A 14,095-nucleotide genomic window follows, 5' to 3' on the forward strand; every position below is an offset into this window, starting at 1 on the left:
GCCTGCCCTTCCAGATCTGGTTATCTTGAGGTTCTTTGCTTACTGCCCCGATCATTCTTTCTGCTGCCCCATGAAAAAACACCTGTCATGTTACTGTGATCCCTTCACATCATCCTTTCTTCTTCCTATGATCTACTTTGGGCATCATTTCTCTCAGCCACCACCTAAGTCATGCTGACAGAAACCAGGATCTACATGCTGTATACAGAGTCTTCTGCATGGATATACTCAGATATGCTCACTGTTGGTGTCAAAGAATCTATATTCTATTCCTGGATCCATAAATTTCTAGAAGTCCATGAAAAGAATGAGAGAAATTAATAAAAGGAGGATCCTGTCCCCTACCACACCCTATTCCAAGTCCCCCATCATCAAAAATCCAAATAAAGAAAATTTTTCCAAACCTGGGGTGGGGTTGTTTGGGTTGTAACGTGTCAGCAGGGACTGGCGAGTGACATCGTATCCCATAGTGTCCTGCATACTGGGAACCTCTGCAAAGAGAGACATACACAAAATGAGTGCAGTTTGTTCAGCCCTCTGCTCTAATAATTGTAAATACATCCAGTAGTCAGCAGGAGATGAAAGTAGATGAAAATGTTTCTCTTCTCCTGGAACAGCTGCTCAGCAGCAATTGGATTCAATTGGATTGTCAGGACAAGTGACCTACAAGGGGCAGGCAGACAAAAGTCAGAATTTCAGCTCTGATGTGAAGACTAAACACAGACAGCAAGCAAAATCTTCTGAAGAGCTGTGACTTCTTTATAGCTGGTCCAGTGAAGGATGAGAGTTTGCTACAGTTTTTAGCTACTGAGCCTGCCCAGATAACCATCCTTCTGGACTGGGAGTCCCGGGGTCAGTCTGCAGCACACACTGGATGAGCCATCACAGGATACTGAATTCAAAGTGGACACACACTAATTTTGCTCCCAGGCCTGTTGCATACATTTCAAACAGCACAGGCGCTGGGACTCTGAAGGTGCTTTGTGCACATAACCATGGCAAACTCACGGGATGGAAACAGGCAGGCAAGAAGATGAGAACATAAGCTGATGCAGAGCTGGGAATTTCTATTCCTTAATAAAAGCATCTTGGGAAAAGCTGGTGTGCAGCAATACCACTCACGCTGTGGCAGGTAGCAGGGCTGCGTGTTGCAGCTACCCAGGGTGGCTGGTTTCTCTGGCTGGATGGCTTTGCATGCCTCAGGACTGTAGAATTTGGAGTCACCGTCAGCACAGATGACTTGGCGTGTCCGGATGCCTGAATCGCAGCTCTTGGAACACTTGGGCACAGAGACAAGGCAGTGAGCAGGCAGCAGAGGCTGAATGCAGAAACCCCACAGACCAGAAGTGTGGAACAGCTGCATGATTAGCTGCAGGCTGAGCACAGCTTCCTCCACCAAGACAAAGCAAACAATGTTTCAGCTGGATTCATCTGAATGATTAGAAAATCATACTTTAAACCATTTTACCAACTGTTCCACCCAGCCCTGAAGCATTAGGTTCTGAGCCATGCTCGGCCTGTAACATCCAGATGAGCTGCTGTTACCCACAGTGGTATGTCAGGGAGCTGGACTGAATTATTTCATCCTGAAGGCACCTCAGTTCTCTGGGGATCCACCAGCTATGAGGGGGTCAGTTTTGAACTATGCATTCAAGAGCAACAATGTACAACTGGAAAGAAAACTGGTGGCTTTCTTGTAAGCAGCTAACTGGAGTTCATCTCACTGGAAGCTTTGGATGAGGAGGGAGCAACGAGCAGTGGCTCAGGGGAGAGGATAGTATGAGGTACTTGTGTAGCCCACCCAGCTCATGGCAAGCTCCATAAAGACTGGGAGAGTATTTCTCTCTTATTCAGAGGCAGATAGGAGCCCTTCCAATGCCAGAAAGTCAGGGAAAAATCAGATTAAGATATGCAACTTCTTTAGCTGTTACTAAAACTTGGCCCATATCTCATGATGTAACACATTTTAACTCAGAACTAGCTAGTCTGGCTAGCACAGAAATGAAAAACTGTGTTTGGAAGTCACCTGATGCATTGGATCTACCTGTATCTCCACCCCCTGGCACTTTTCCCAGGTTGAATACAGTCAGGCTTCCTCCAGAGAGACAAGATTAATCCATCTGAATAATTACAAAAATGTACCTTAAACCATATCACCAAATGCAATGGCAATCACCAAATGCTACAGCCTTGAAGCCTGGAGCTCTAAGCCATACTCGGCCCGAGAGCTTCTTCTGCTGATCACAGAGATGGAGAAAAGAACTGGGAATAAGCAGCAAGAGTGGATCGTTTCAGCTTATTGGCTGCATTTTGCCACTGTCACTGAAACTATAATCCCCCCCTCAGAAGGATTTATTTTTGCAGCAGCTGCATACAAAGCAGGCGGCAGATTAACTGGAGCATTACCCGTGCCAGCTACAAGGCGACTGTGAGCCAAGGGGGTGGTAATGAGGCAGTACAGGCTCCCAGCCTCAGCCAATGTGCAGGCTGCAAGGTTCAAAGCTTGTTGTGAGGAGCACAGCAATATAATCAGGAATATCCGAACCATGAAAGTGCGGTGCTCACCAGACCCCAGTCTCCAACGTGCCAGCCAATTTCCTGGATGCAGTTCTCCTTAAGGCAGGGCTGGGTGGCTGATGGCTTTGGCTCCATTAGACAAGCAAAGTCCTGAGCCTGAGAGCCCTGCTGTGTCTTGCAGGTGATGGTCCGGGTCTGGACTCCTTCCCCACAGCTGGCTGAACACTGCAGAAAGGGAACCCAAAAATTAAGAAGAGGCACCTTGTTTCCTCTTACAGTTCAAGGCTGTGCTCCCTAATATTAGGGCAGAACACCATTTTGAGATTGCCTAAAAAGGCAGCTATCATTAAAATCATCTTCTGGGGTGGGAGTTAGCGGAGTAGTTGTTTATGCTGCAGAAGAGACAATAAGGCATGGGAGCATGGGATAGGGCCTGGGAGATCTGGAAGTCACTGGATGATTTTGGCCTATGAACAATAGGATATGAACAATAAGTGGTAGAAAATATCTGGGAACTCATATTATTTACACCTGATTAAATTCAGCCACAGTAAAGAATTCTAGAGAAGATAAAAAGATTAGGTTCTTATATTGCCCATGTCTTTTGCCTAAAGACCTTGTGCTCCATTTTTACGGTGTGGAGCTGGGACTCAGCTTCTATACTAGTAACTGATTTGTGACATTTTCAGTGCCCTCCTAAATTAACAGTGGTGTTTCCAGGAATCCAGCCTACTTCTCCATGAATTACTAAGTTCTCTTACAGAGAGCATTAACTTGCAGACAGTCTGAATTACTTTAGATGAGTTTCCCAGCTGTGTTTCAGTCATTCATTTACTAGACTGACCTTTTATCTCTGAGAGTACATGTAACACAGTCGCTTTTTGAGAAACCCAAAACGACTCACTTAGGAATCAGTTTGTAAGACCTTCCCCAAACAGTGCTCTTACTCCACAATCCTGAAGTCACACCTGGAATCTCACAAAAGGAAAAAAATATATAAAAAAGGACTTCCTAGACTAGGTTATCAGGTTGGTGCTGCTGCACCACTCAAAGTACCACCACAAGACTGTAAGTCAAATGTTACAAGCGTGCTTGTCCTTCTTCTAAAAGAGGAAAATTCACTTGTGTTTTACGGACTAAGTAGACACTCCCTTTACTTTCTAAGCCCTTGGAACATAAGATGTGCCTTCTGCAAACCTGGCTGGCTGCACTGAGCACATACAATTTGAACTGTTTCCAATTCTGTAGATATAAACGCACACAGGCATAAAAAGCGCACCATGTGGCCGTGTTTGGAGAAGCCCTGTGCTCCAGGGCTTCAGGCGCACAGAAAACAGCAGGTCACCAGTGTTACAAGCAAGTACTTTGCTTACCAACTCCTGTGACTGAAGTACTGCTGTCCTGGGCTCATATTGCTGAGGCAGCAATACGGAAATAAACAGCACAGGCAGGAGCCCGGAGCTCCTGTTTTACAGAGGAGGGAGTGCTACTGCACATCCTCAGCCAATGGACAGCAGCTCTCCTGCCCACCCTCCGCCTTCATCAGACCAGGCTCAGAAACCCAGACAGTGCTGGGTCTGGTAGGTCTGATGAAAACACAGCAGTGGGGAAAGGACTGGCAGACCAGAATAGAAAGAATATGCAATGAGAAGCGCAGAGGTGCAGGGGCATGCACGGTTTTGAGGAACAGGGATGTGTGCATAGGAGGACAATAGGAGGGCTACAGGGACAAGTTCTGTACCTCTGCATGCCACCTGTCCAGGGACACACACATTTTATAGTCCCAGCAAAGAAGCCTGGCCCTTTATTCCCAAGCTTGGGCACATCCTCCTGCAGTAGGTGCCAGGAGGCTGTTACCCACACCCCCTCACCTCTGACCAGGGCCCCGTGCTCCAGGTGGCACACTGTCTCACGTTGCAGGGCTGGCTGCTGCGAGGCTGCTGGGCGAAGGCCATGCACTCAGCATTATCCACCACCCCTTGGGAGCTCTGGCCGTCAAAGGCCACGCAGTAAACGGAGCGAGTCTGGGTGCCCCCACCACAGGTAGCTGAGCAGGGTCCCCACTCTCCTGTTTTCCACCTGCAGGTCACAGAATCAAGAAGAGAAAAAAAAAAGTAAGCCAGCTAAACCGCCTCGAGGCACAGAGGAGGTCAGTGCCACATTCCCTTAGAAATCAAACAGGGAAAATGTCCCTTTGCAGAACAGAGTCAGAAGGGAGTTCTCATTTGACCAAGTGCTGCCCAGCTTAATTGGCAATGCAGAGCATGAATCCCACTCCAGAGTCATATCCCAAGCTAAAAAACACTTGTTTCTCTGGAAGTGCAGAGCTCTCCCAGAGGGGGAAGATTTCTCTTCATGGCTTTCAGTCTCCTGATATCTGCAAAAATGTCATGCCTGAAATGAAACATCAAAGAAAGAAAAAAACCCAAAAAACCAATCCACATCAACTAAAATAAACCTGAATCAGCCTAACTATACATTATCAGAAACAGTAAAACCAAGCCAAGCCCTCACTCTGCCTGCAAACCATGCCACACACTCTCAGAAGTGCTTGTTAACTTTTTACTGAGAACCAGTAGAAAGTTTATTCCTCTATCACTCAAATTCTCTAACAGCACACATACAAAAAAGTCCCACAAAAATGTAAATAGATTTTGTCCTGTATTTGATTACTGAAGCTGCTGCAGAAGTGATACACCAGTGCTAGCAGAAGGGGGAATATCCACCAAACAATCTGTTGAGATGTTAAAATCTCTGCCTGTGGCTGATCCAGTGTCTCAGAGCTGCCCAGGCAGCTTAACGTGTGGTAGCTTCAGGGACAATATGATGTTTCATCCCTGACTCCAGTGTGCTGTGCAGTCAAAAGGCTGTGTAGGGGGAGCATCATGGTGATCTGCTGCCAGCTGCTATATTGCCTTGCAGTCAGATAAGCCCCAGCCAGGGAGTGAAGGCAGTTCACGTTTTCTTCCCTAGCATTCCAGCTACTTCTCTAGTTTGGCCCTTGCCACACCTAAACTGAGTTTCTGCCAGCCAATTCACATTCACATCCTAACAGAAACTCCACAGTAGACTTGGCCACATTCACCTCCATAGATGCCCTTCTTTATTGCTAAAGATGCAAATATCAGCCCAAACCTGAATGGCCTTTGTTATAAAATAGGAAAGAGAGAAAATACAGCCAGTAGAAGCCACTTACAGCAGTGTGGTTGCAGGGCTTATAACTAATTATTGATTAAGATTTTTCAAAATCTCCAATGGTAATAACACCCCACCCCCAACTGTTTTCTGCCATCTGTAAAGCAAAAGTACAGTTTTAGAAACACTGTATCAACCAGGTGCACTCACCTACAGCTTCCTTCAATTGCAAGTCAAGACATCTCTGACACTTGTTTCATTTTCTTTGTAAGACAAGGTCAGCAATCATAAGGCTGGGACCCTCATCAGAGAGTAAAAATTGCAATTCCTAAGCTATTAGCAGCTCGCTGGGAGACAACTATTTTGCTTTGGATGCTTTTAACTTCTCAAATCTCAGTGTGCATTATTGTATCTGTCATATCCTGGTACTCATCACAGTTTATAGGTTCTCTTCTGCCTGCTATAGGGCCCATGCCAAAGAAATAAGAGCGTTTAAGAAACTGCAGCTTTTGCTATGGCATGCTAGCATCCCTGGCCAATGTTTCAATTGCCCAATCCATCATGCTCTCTTTTCATTTATGTTCTTTTATTTATCTTGATAAATAAATTTAAAAAGTCTTCCAGAACCTCTTTACTCTGATTCCAGAGAAAAAACAAGTTACCAGAATAAGCAGCCAGATAAGAAGAAATTGTCCCCTTTTCAGTCCCATAAGAATAAAGTTACCAGAGGTATGTGCAACCACCTAAGCAAAGCTGCCAGCCAGCACCCTCCACCATCATTTCCACTGGCAAGAATCAAAAGCGAAACAACACCCACTGCTACCACCAGTGCCAAAGAGAAAAGCCCCCATGGATTCACTGGGCAACTAGGTGGAGAGCAGAAGAGAGCAGCTGCCCTCCTGGGCTTTCTGTAACCTCCTTCTCCTCATTACCTCTTCTTTTGAGAGCTCCGTGCTCCACTTTGACTCCAGGCTTGCGGCAGATAGACGTAAGATGTCCTTTATACACAGAACAAAGAATTTAAAGAACTTAAAACAAGTAGCTACAGGTTAATGCATTCAGAAATGCTTCGAGGTGCCCTCTCGCACACAAGCACTCTCAGAGGCCTCCACTGCACCCACCAGATACACAGAGAGATGCACAGCTGAGGCTCTGGTTACGGCTCTGGATGCCCATTTAAGAGCCGGGTGAAGCCAACAGTAAGGCTATGCCAACAAGGGACAAGGTGGAAATGTCTGGGTGAAGGGGTTTGAAAATGATGTAGAATGAAAAAACTCCAAGATTCATCCCTTTTCAAGAACAAAGACACTGGGAACGCAGAAATTACTTAAAATGACACCAGCTCTGATCTTCTACTGTGTCTTTGCAGGCTCCAGCTCAAGAAAACAAAAAACAGAAAATTTGTTTCATATCTCCTACATGGGCTAGAGGACTTTCCGTACTTTGGAAAACAGACCTCATTTAGTCTATAAAATGAACACAGAATATATTAAGACCTCTTCTTGTGCACACAGAAATGCTCATCGCAGTGCTATCATCCCCATCCTTTGTCTTAGGCTTTTTTCCTAAGAAATGAAACACTTCTTTGGAGACAACCATGCTGGAGGGTAGAAGTGAGTGCTTCATTCTTTTTCTCAGTTCCAAAAGCACCTCAGGAAGAAATCAGAGTTCAGAAGAAGGAAAGAAATCATACCGTTTTGTCTGGGGACAAGGCTGATGACCACATGTCCTGTTATTGTCTGGTTGTGGTTTATTCCTGCACATATAGTCTGGATAAATTTCATTGTCTATGGTACAAAACACCAGTCGGGATTGGAAACCTACAGTACAAGCAAGAGAGTATCTGATCAACACAAGCTACCCAGGACTAGGTTTACAAAATGCATTGGGGTTGGCAAGACAAGTCTCTAAATTCGTGTAGAACCTGTACCTGTCCCAGCCATTCTGGAAAAGAACCAGGTGTAGTTCTTTGACAATATGCACAAATGATGCCTTCCCACAGTATAGGAATCCACTGGAAGGGCAAGGGAAACAATATAATTCCATGTAGCTGAGGGAATTTTCCTGTTATATTATGGATTGGGACTCACAAGGGAAGTGCCATACCCATATGTTGCTCATGAAGAAACCCTGCAAGATGCATGCAGTATAGAGCAGAAGAACTGGAAGGGGGAGGTCCTTCTGTTAGACTGAAAAGGTCAGTCTTGTGAAAACTGGATATGGGAACAAAACTTGCAACTCTTCATGCTTCCTACAGGATACGAATGCCCAGGCAAATACAGTCTCAGCATCTACAGCCAAATATGGCAAAAGCTACCAAAATGGCCCTCAGAACAGAAGAGCAGAATAAGCTGATAAGAACTCTATATACTAATCAGCTGGAGAGGGTTTTTTTGTTTGATTGGTGATTTTTTGATTGTTTTTCTTTTAAACTTAAAATCCACAACGTTCATGGAAGACTCTGTAAACTTAACGTGACATGACATCCCAGGAGATCTGACAATCGTCCTGAAGAGAGGGAATTTTCCAGGCTATGGTAGAGAAGAATGATGTGATTTAGTAATACAGGCCAGATCAGTTTAGAGAGGACCTCTAAAGTGGTTGAAAAGACCACGAAGAGCCGAAGCCAAACAAAACAAAGGCTATCTATGAAGATTCTTAACAGGTTTTAGTAATACACCTGAGGACTAGGGCATGGAAAATAAGTCCTGTTGTGACTCCACGCATGACCCTCCCTTGACAGAACCTTAACTGCCCCCTGTAGATACTTATGCTGCCTTCCAGCAGAAGACTGCTAGGAAGCAGCTGCAGAGGGCAGCACACTGTCCACAGGGTGTGGATATAAACCATCTGCCAGGGATCAGGTCCTCTCTCCTTACCTCCTCCACATTCAGAGCTGCACTCACTCCAGGAACTGTAGCTCCAGCTGTAACTCGAGGCCTGTCCTTGCAGGGGCAGGTAATACTCGTACTGTACCCCTGTGTTTGGCTCCTGGCTGATGAGCTGTGAAAGCATGGGAGGAAGTCAGGGAAATAACACTTCTCTCCACAGCATTTCCCCACCATGTCTGAGGGTTTGTGCTGACTTGCACCCCTCCCATTCAAGAAGCACTGTATTTTCTTCTTGCCTTCTATCATACTCTGGAGAGCACTATTTTTCAGAGAAGGATGTGTTCATCCCTCTCAGCTTCAGAAGATCCAGCTGCTCTTGTAACAGTGAGTACCTTTCCTGCCCTGCAGCACAGCACAACAAGCAGTGCCCTGGAGCCTGTCCCTGCCCCAGCATCGCTTGGTGCTGACTTTCCCCTCCCTTAAAGTCACAGTCCAAGGGAATAGGCAGGAAAACAACACTGAGCCTTGCCTTGCTCATTTGTGGGCAATAGAACCAGAGCAGCAATTTGAGTTGTTTCTGAAAGAAGACCACCTCGATCTAGCTTGAGGGCCTACAGCCTTGTAAGATTCCCAGGAGCCCCATCACTTCTCCAATTTTTCCCACATGGTACTCACCAGCGCACTCCCACTGCACAAATCAAGCACTGCTATGCAGAGAGCAGAGCATCAATAGGGAGCAGGCACAGCTGCTTACCTCAATCACGAGGGGCTCTGTGGTGGGACCCCGGGCATGGAGGAGCTCTGGGGCCAGATCACCCTCTGAGCCACGGTCGTAGTGCAGAACCGTGCTGGCCACCTGCAGCGCCCGGCTGAAGTCGATTGTCCAGTGCCCGTTCAGGTAGTACTCCCCTCGCACGTTCTTGACAGCTGGACAAACCCACACCCCAGAGAGAGAGGATCATAAGAATTCCACTGGGATGCTCATGCTTTCACTCAACACTGTGTCAGAAGCAAATGAAGGTGACCATCGTCCTCCAACAATGCCGTCCTCCCATTTGGCTCTCTTGCCAAAAGCTGCTCCACATTCAGATAGTGGTTCTTGCCAGCTTTGCTGCAGACCCAGCACTTTTTTGCTGTACAGACAAATGCCTCCAGCATATTCCTGCACTGCCTCTGCATTTCCCACTGTGCTAGGGCACAATCTATGTCAGCCTTTGTCCTGTTTGCCGTTAAGATGTGGGATTCATATCCCACTGCCTCTACACCACTAACTAGTTCATCAGATATTCTCTTCAAAAAACAAAGATAGGTGCTGCATCCAGCTTTCTACAAAGCCTACCAGACTTATATGTCCAAAGCACCAGGTGATGGAAGAGCCAGAACGCAGAAGAGCATTTGCTTTCTCCACTGGAATTTCCTCAGCCCTGCCCAGAGAGCTAGGTGAGAACATTTCTCTCTCCTTTTTGCCCTCACATGACCAGAACTTGAGGTTGTACAAATGCCCAAAAGACATCAACGGAGAAAAGAATCCCACTCCAAACTTTTGGATGGCAGAAGTAGTTAGGATTTACATTCACCAAACAACAGAACTCATAGCCAAATTTTGCTTTATTAACTAGACTCTTTGTAAGTTCCAGGTAGGAAGTCTCAGTGTGGTTTGGATATTTTTATTCCCCACTTAACAGCAAGATCTCCACAGGACAGAAAATGAGATAAATGTGAAGCTCGGAGTTGTGCAGCAGTAACAGTTCAAGATTACTCAGTATTCAGATCCTGATATCCAGAGAGTTTTCCCCTCTGCCATATCAAGCCCTCAAGAAAAACATCCCAAAGCCCATATCTCAAAACCAGATTTTAATCTGGATTCCAAAGAGACTAACACACAGATTCTGACATAAATCTTACCTAGAAAGTTCCTGCTGGGTCTAACCTCCTTAACTTGGATGCTTGTGGCTCCCATAGGGATGATAAAGATTTGATTGTAACCTAAAAAAAAAAAAGGGAATTATTCAATATCTGTCTATGGATGTCACACAGTCACTCTTCTGTGCCAAAGATGCTCATGGTTTCATTGGAGCCTGAACAACTATATGAGCTTTTTGTTGGCAGCTTGAAGCATTTCCATTGTCATTTTGACTGCATTCTGGGTAGTTTCACCCTACACAGGTCAGTCCATGTGTAAAAAATTCCTCAGAAAAGTAAGCACAGGGGTCAATGCATATTCTATTTTTTATATTTTAAAATCTTTGGAATTCCAGCAAGCATCATATTGGAGTTCAACACAGAGAGATGTGACCACAAGTGTACTTGGTATCTTGAAATCTTTCAAAATTGGTCAAATGCAGCAGATGCAGTCTCATTTCTAGGCTTGCACTTATCCTGGGGGGCTCTCAAGATACTAGACAATCTTACAAAGGCAGTACATGACTGTGTTCTTATGGTACATTTATAGCACCTGCTTGAGAGGGAGCAGGGAAAGACACCAGCATCATGGCAAGAGCTTCCGTATGTCACGAGACTAAGGACGAGATTCCCAGGACAAGGCCATCAGTACATTTTCTGATGCTAAGGCCACACACCATACAGACATTTCAAGTGAACATCCAAGCGTGCCTACAACCATCACATGAACAGGTGTCCCCACCAGCCCTTGTTGCAGTTGACTTTTAGTTTGACTCTCTCCTTCTCACCTGCCCAAACTACCTACGATCATCTGTACCTTTGGGGAGGCTGGTCACATCAAAAGTGCCCTTCACACCGTAGCAGGTGGTGCCATCTCCTCCACACTCCAGGCACTTGTCCTCCTTCTTGTCAGATTCCAGCATATTATCACAGCCAACAGCCTGTCAGAGCACAGGAGCATTAATATGAATAAACCATAATGACAGATAAAAAACAAAACAAAAAAAATGGCCAAATGCTGGACAGATCTAATAAAAAAGCCTGAATATATGAAATCTGTGAAGTCAAGATAGGGCAGAGAAAGAGCTGACAGAGAAAGGACAGGGTTAGTACCTACTATTTCACATCCAGAGACAGATAAATGCTGTCCCCATGCTCCTCAGTACCTTGAAAACTGAATGGTTCACCTTTTCTCATCCTATTATGAAAGGTCAAGTAGAACAAAGGGAAACAACAGAAAGACTGACAGTGATGAACGAAGGAAGCAGCAAGATGACTAACCTGACAAACTCCCTCTACACAGATGTCCCGTTTGCCAGGTTCACAGGTAGTTCCATCGACCACAGCTTCCTTGTGCCTGTAGTAGAAGTTCTCTCCCTTGGGAATACAGTTTAACTCACACTTATTAGGTGCTGGCAGGAGAGAAAAAACAAACATTATATCATAGCTTGATAATACGTCAGAAGCCTGGTTTTAGACCACAGGAGCAGAAACAGAGGGGTGGACTGATATTAAGTGGCAGACATTGAACAAATTTCTGGGTCACAAACTGCTGGGGGCTGGAAAAATACGCCGGTAAAATCCCACTGTATGCAACTGTTCCCTGAGGGGACGTTGGTTCAGGCAGATATTTGGTTATTCTTAGAAAGACTGTTCTTCTGCTCCCTTGGAGTACAAGGCTTTCTAGAATGAGAACAAATGCTGACACAGAACTGTTAACAACCCACAACCCCCTCCCCTTTAAATCCATCTTAAAATCCCTCATAATTTGTTAACAAACTATGAATGATACCATATCAAAGCTCAGAGCAAGGACTCCCTGGTTCTCACACCTGCCTTCTGAGCTGGTTCCTCAAGAAAGCAATTGAAGAGATGTCATATTTTCTGAAGCACTCAATAATTATACACATTTGTTTCTCCTGTGCCCTACTAATATTCTTTTGCTAATACTGAAAAATACAGAACTTCTGCTCCTCTAATACTTTAGAACGTAACTGCAAGCAGTTCCAGATTTCTTTAGTGATGTTTCTGAAAGAATGGCTGTAACAAGAGACAAGCATATATTGCTGCAACGCTGTCTCCTGGCCCGTGCATCCAGTGTCTTTGTGACAGAAATGCCTTGCTGCTGGCAAAAAGATTTTTTCCATGCCACTCTCTGCCCCACACTACAAGAAAGTAACCTGTGAGGACACTACAGTAAAAAACATCACAGTCACTCCAAAACATACTGTTGATAAATAGGGATGAAATGTAACCCTACAGGTTCATCATTACCTCCATAATACGGAAGCCACTTGTATTTCTTTCCTTGGAATTCTGTCCCATCAAACTCTGCACACTGCTCTGCCCGAAAATCCCGAGAGCCTTCTGGGCAGCTCTGTTTGGAGGAGAAAATGCACTGGGTCATTATAAAAGGGAGGAAAATTAAGTGTACAATAAAAAATTAGGTTTTGTTGTTATTCCTCCCATATCAAATCAGGGGCATAATTTCAAAATACAAGGGGTACTGTTAATGAACTGCATTCACCAGTGATGCCAGAGAAACAGAAACTAATAATGACACATTATTTCTGGACAAGAATTACGTTTTTCTTGGGAAAAGCAGCAACAGGCAAGAAAAAACAAAACCAGAGCACTATACCTGAATATTACATGACCGATAGCTTCGTGTGGGTCCAACACAACTGGAAGGACCTTCTGTCCTGAAAGTCAGAAAAACTACATGAAGTTCTCTGTAGAATACACATGCAAAAAGTCATCTCATGGCAGACATTACAAATCACCTTCACATCAAGCATATCACCCTCACAGTCTCATGAAACAGCAAAATAACTAAAATGCACTTCTGCACCACTAAAGCAAGTTGGCATCTTCTAGTGCTGTTTTCTGCTATGGTTTGTGTTCTGGTATGAATGAGACACAGACCATGAAGAATTGCAGTGCAGCTCTTTGGGGTCATGTTTTAACTAAATAATGGAAGCAGCGCTTTTATTCCATTGTCTACCAGTAGAAAGTTGAGGTGTTCATACAAGACAGAGAAACATGTTATGAGCAGCAGGAGGGTAGTGACCAATTCAGAAGAGGTATGTACATCATCTATCGCATTTTTTACATTCAGACTAGGCCCATTAGTAGGAAGAGCTAAACATGCCCATGGAAAGTGTGCAATACCCATATTTCAGTCAAATGATTCTGGCTGAGAAATATGGAGATTAACAGCTGTGGAGGAAACTGGTCTGAAAAGTCAACCCGTGTCTAATACCTCAATATTCCTAATGGAGAGACAGGCCTCTATGGATTCTGGTAGGTGTATAACATAATGGGCAGCCTTCAAAAGAGACCTTTCTTTATTCTCTGTGGGAAGCAGCAACGCTTCACAGTTTTGGATTCTTCTATTACAAAACCCCTCTCTCATTTCTCTAAACGCAGAGAGGCTATTTTTTTAAGATATTATTGAGAGTTTGGCTTTTTTTTCTCATTTTCTTTGTTTTCATCCACAACAGGATCTCTAAGGTGCATCATTCCCAATAGGTGCAGTACCAGTCACCATCCTCACTACAGTGCAGCTAAGCCAGCTGCAAGCGAGGTGGCACAGTGCTAACACTGCTTGAGCCAACTCTGCTCTGGGGCAATTTACCTTCCTGGGATTTACGAGCCTGAGAAAATCCTGGCACAGTCACCAGCTCTCGGGAGAGGAACCAACTTGCTCC

At 44.9% G+C, this 14,095-nt stretch overlaps 1 protein-coding gene across 6 annotated transcripts in view; it reads right to left on the reverse strand.

Annotated features, from left to right (window-relative positions):
- Positions 1-14,095, reverse strand: part of PAPLN (papilin, proteoglycan like sulfated glycoprotein) — a 56,035-nt gene that overhangs the window by 15,137 nt on the left and 26,803 nt on the right. For 4 of the 6 annotated variants that reach the window (XM_027879603.1, XM_027879602.1, XM_027879604.1 and 1 more), the window contains 13 exons: positions 13,027-13,087; positions 12,660-12,762; positions 11,667-11,797; positions 11,203-11,326; positions 10,389-10,469; positions 9,238-9,410; positions 8,532-8,655; positions 7,346-7,472; positions 6,585-6,650; positions 4,389-4,596; positions 2,566-2,742; positions 1,123-1,279; positions 405-491 (listed from right to left, as the gene is read on the reverse strand). In XM_027879603.1, coding sequence (XP_027735404.1) covers positions 405-491; positions 1,123-1,279; positions 2,566-2,742; positions 4,389-4,596; positions 6,585-6,650; positions 7,346-7,472; positions 8,532-8,655; positions 9,238-9,410; positions 10,389-10,469; positions 11,203-11,326; positions 11,667-11,797; positions 12,660-12,762; positions 13,027-13,087 — 1,619 coding nt within the window. The remainder of the gene's footprint in view (positions 1-404; positions 492-1,122; positions 1,280-2,565; positions 2,743-4,388; positions 4,597-6,584; positions 6,651-7,345; positions 7,473-8,531; positions 8,656-9,237; positions 9,411-10,388; positions 10,470-11,202; positions 11,327-11,666; positions 11,798-12,659; positions 12,763-13,026; positions 13,088-14,095) is intronic. The other 2 variants (XM_027879608.1, XM_027879605.1) reach the window with 1 other exon arrangement.

The sequence above is a fragment of the Empidonax traillii genome, unplaced genomic scaffold (genome assembly GCF_003031625.1).
Source record: "Empidonax traillii isolate 1590-97213 ecotype Southwest subspecies unplaced genomic scaffold, ASM303162v1 scaffold56:size2478089, whole genome shotgun sequence".
Taxonomy (NCBI): Eukaryota; Metazoa; Chordata; class Aves; order Passeriformes; family Tyrannidae; genus Empidonax; species Empidonax traillii.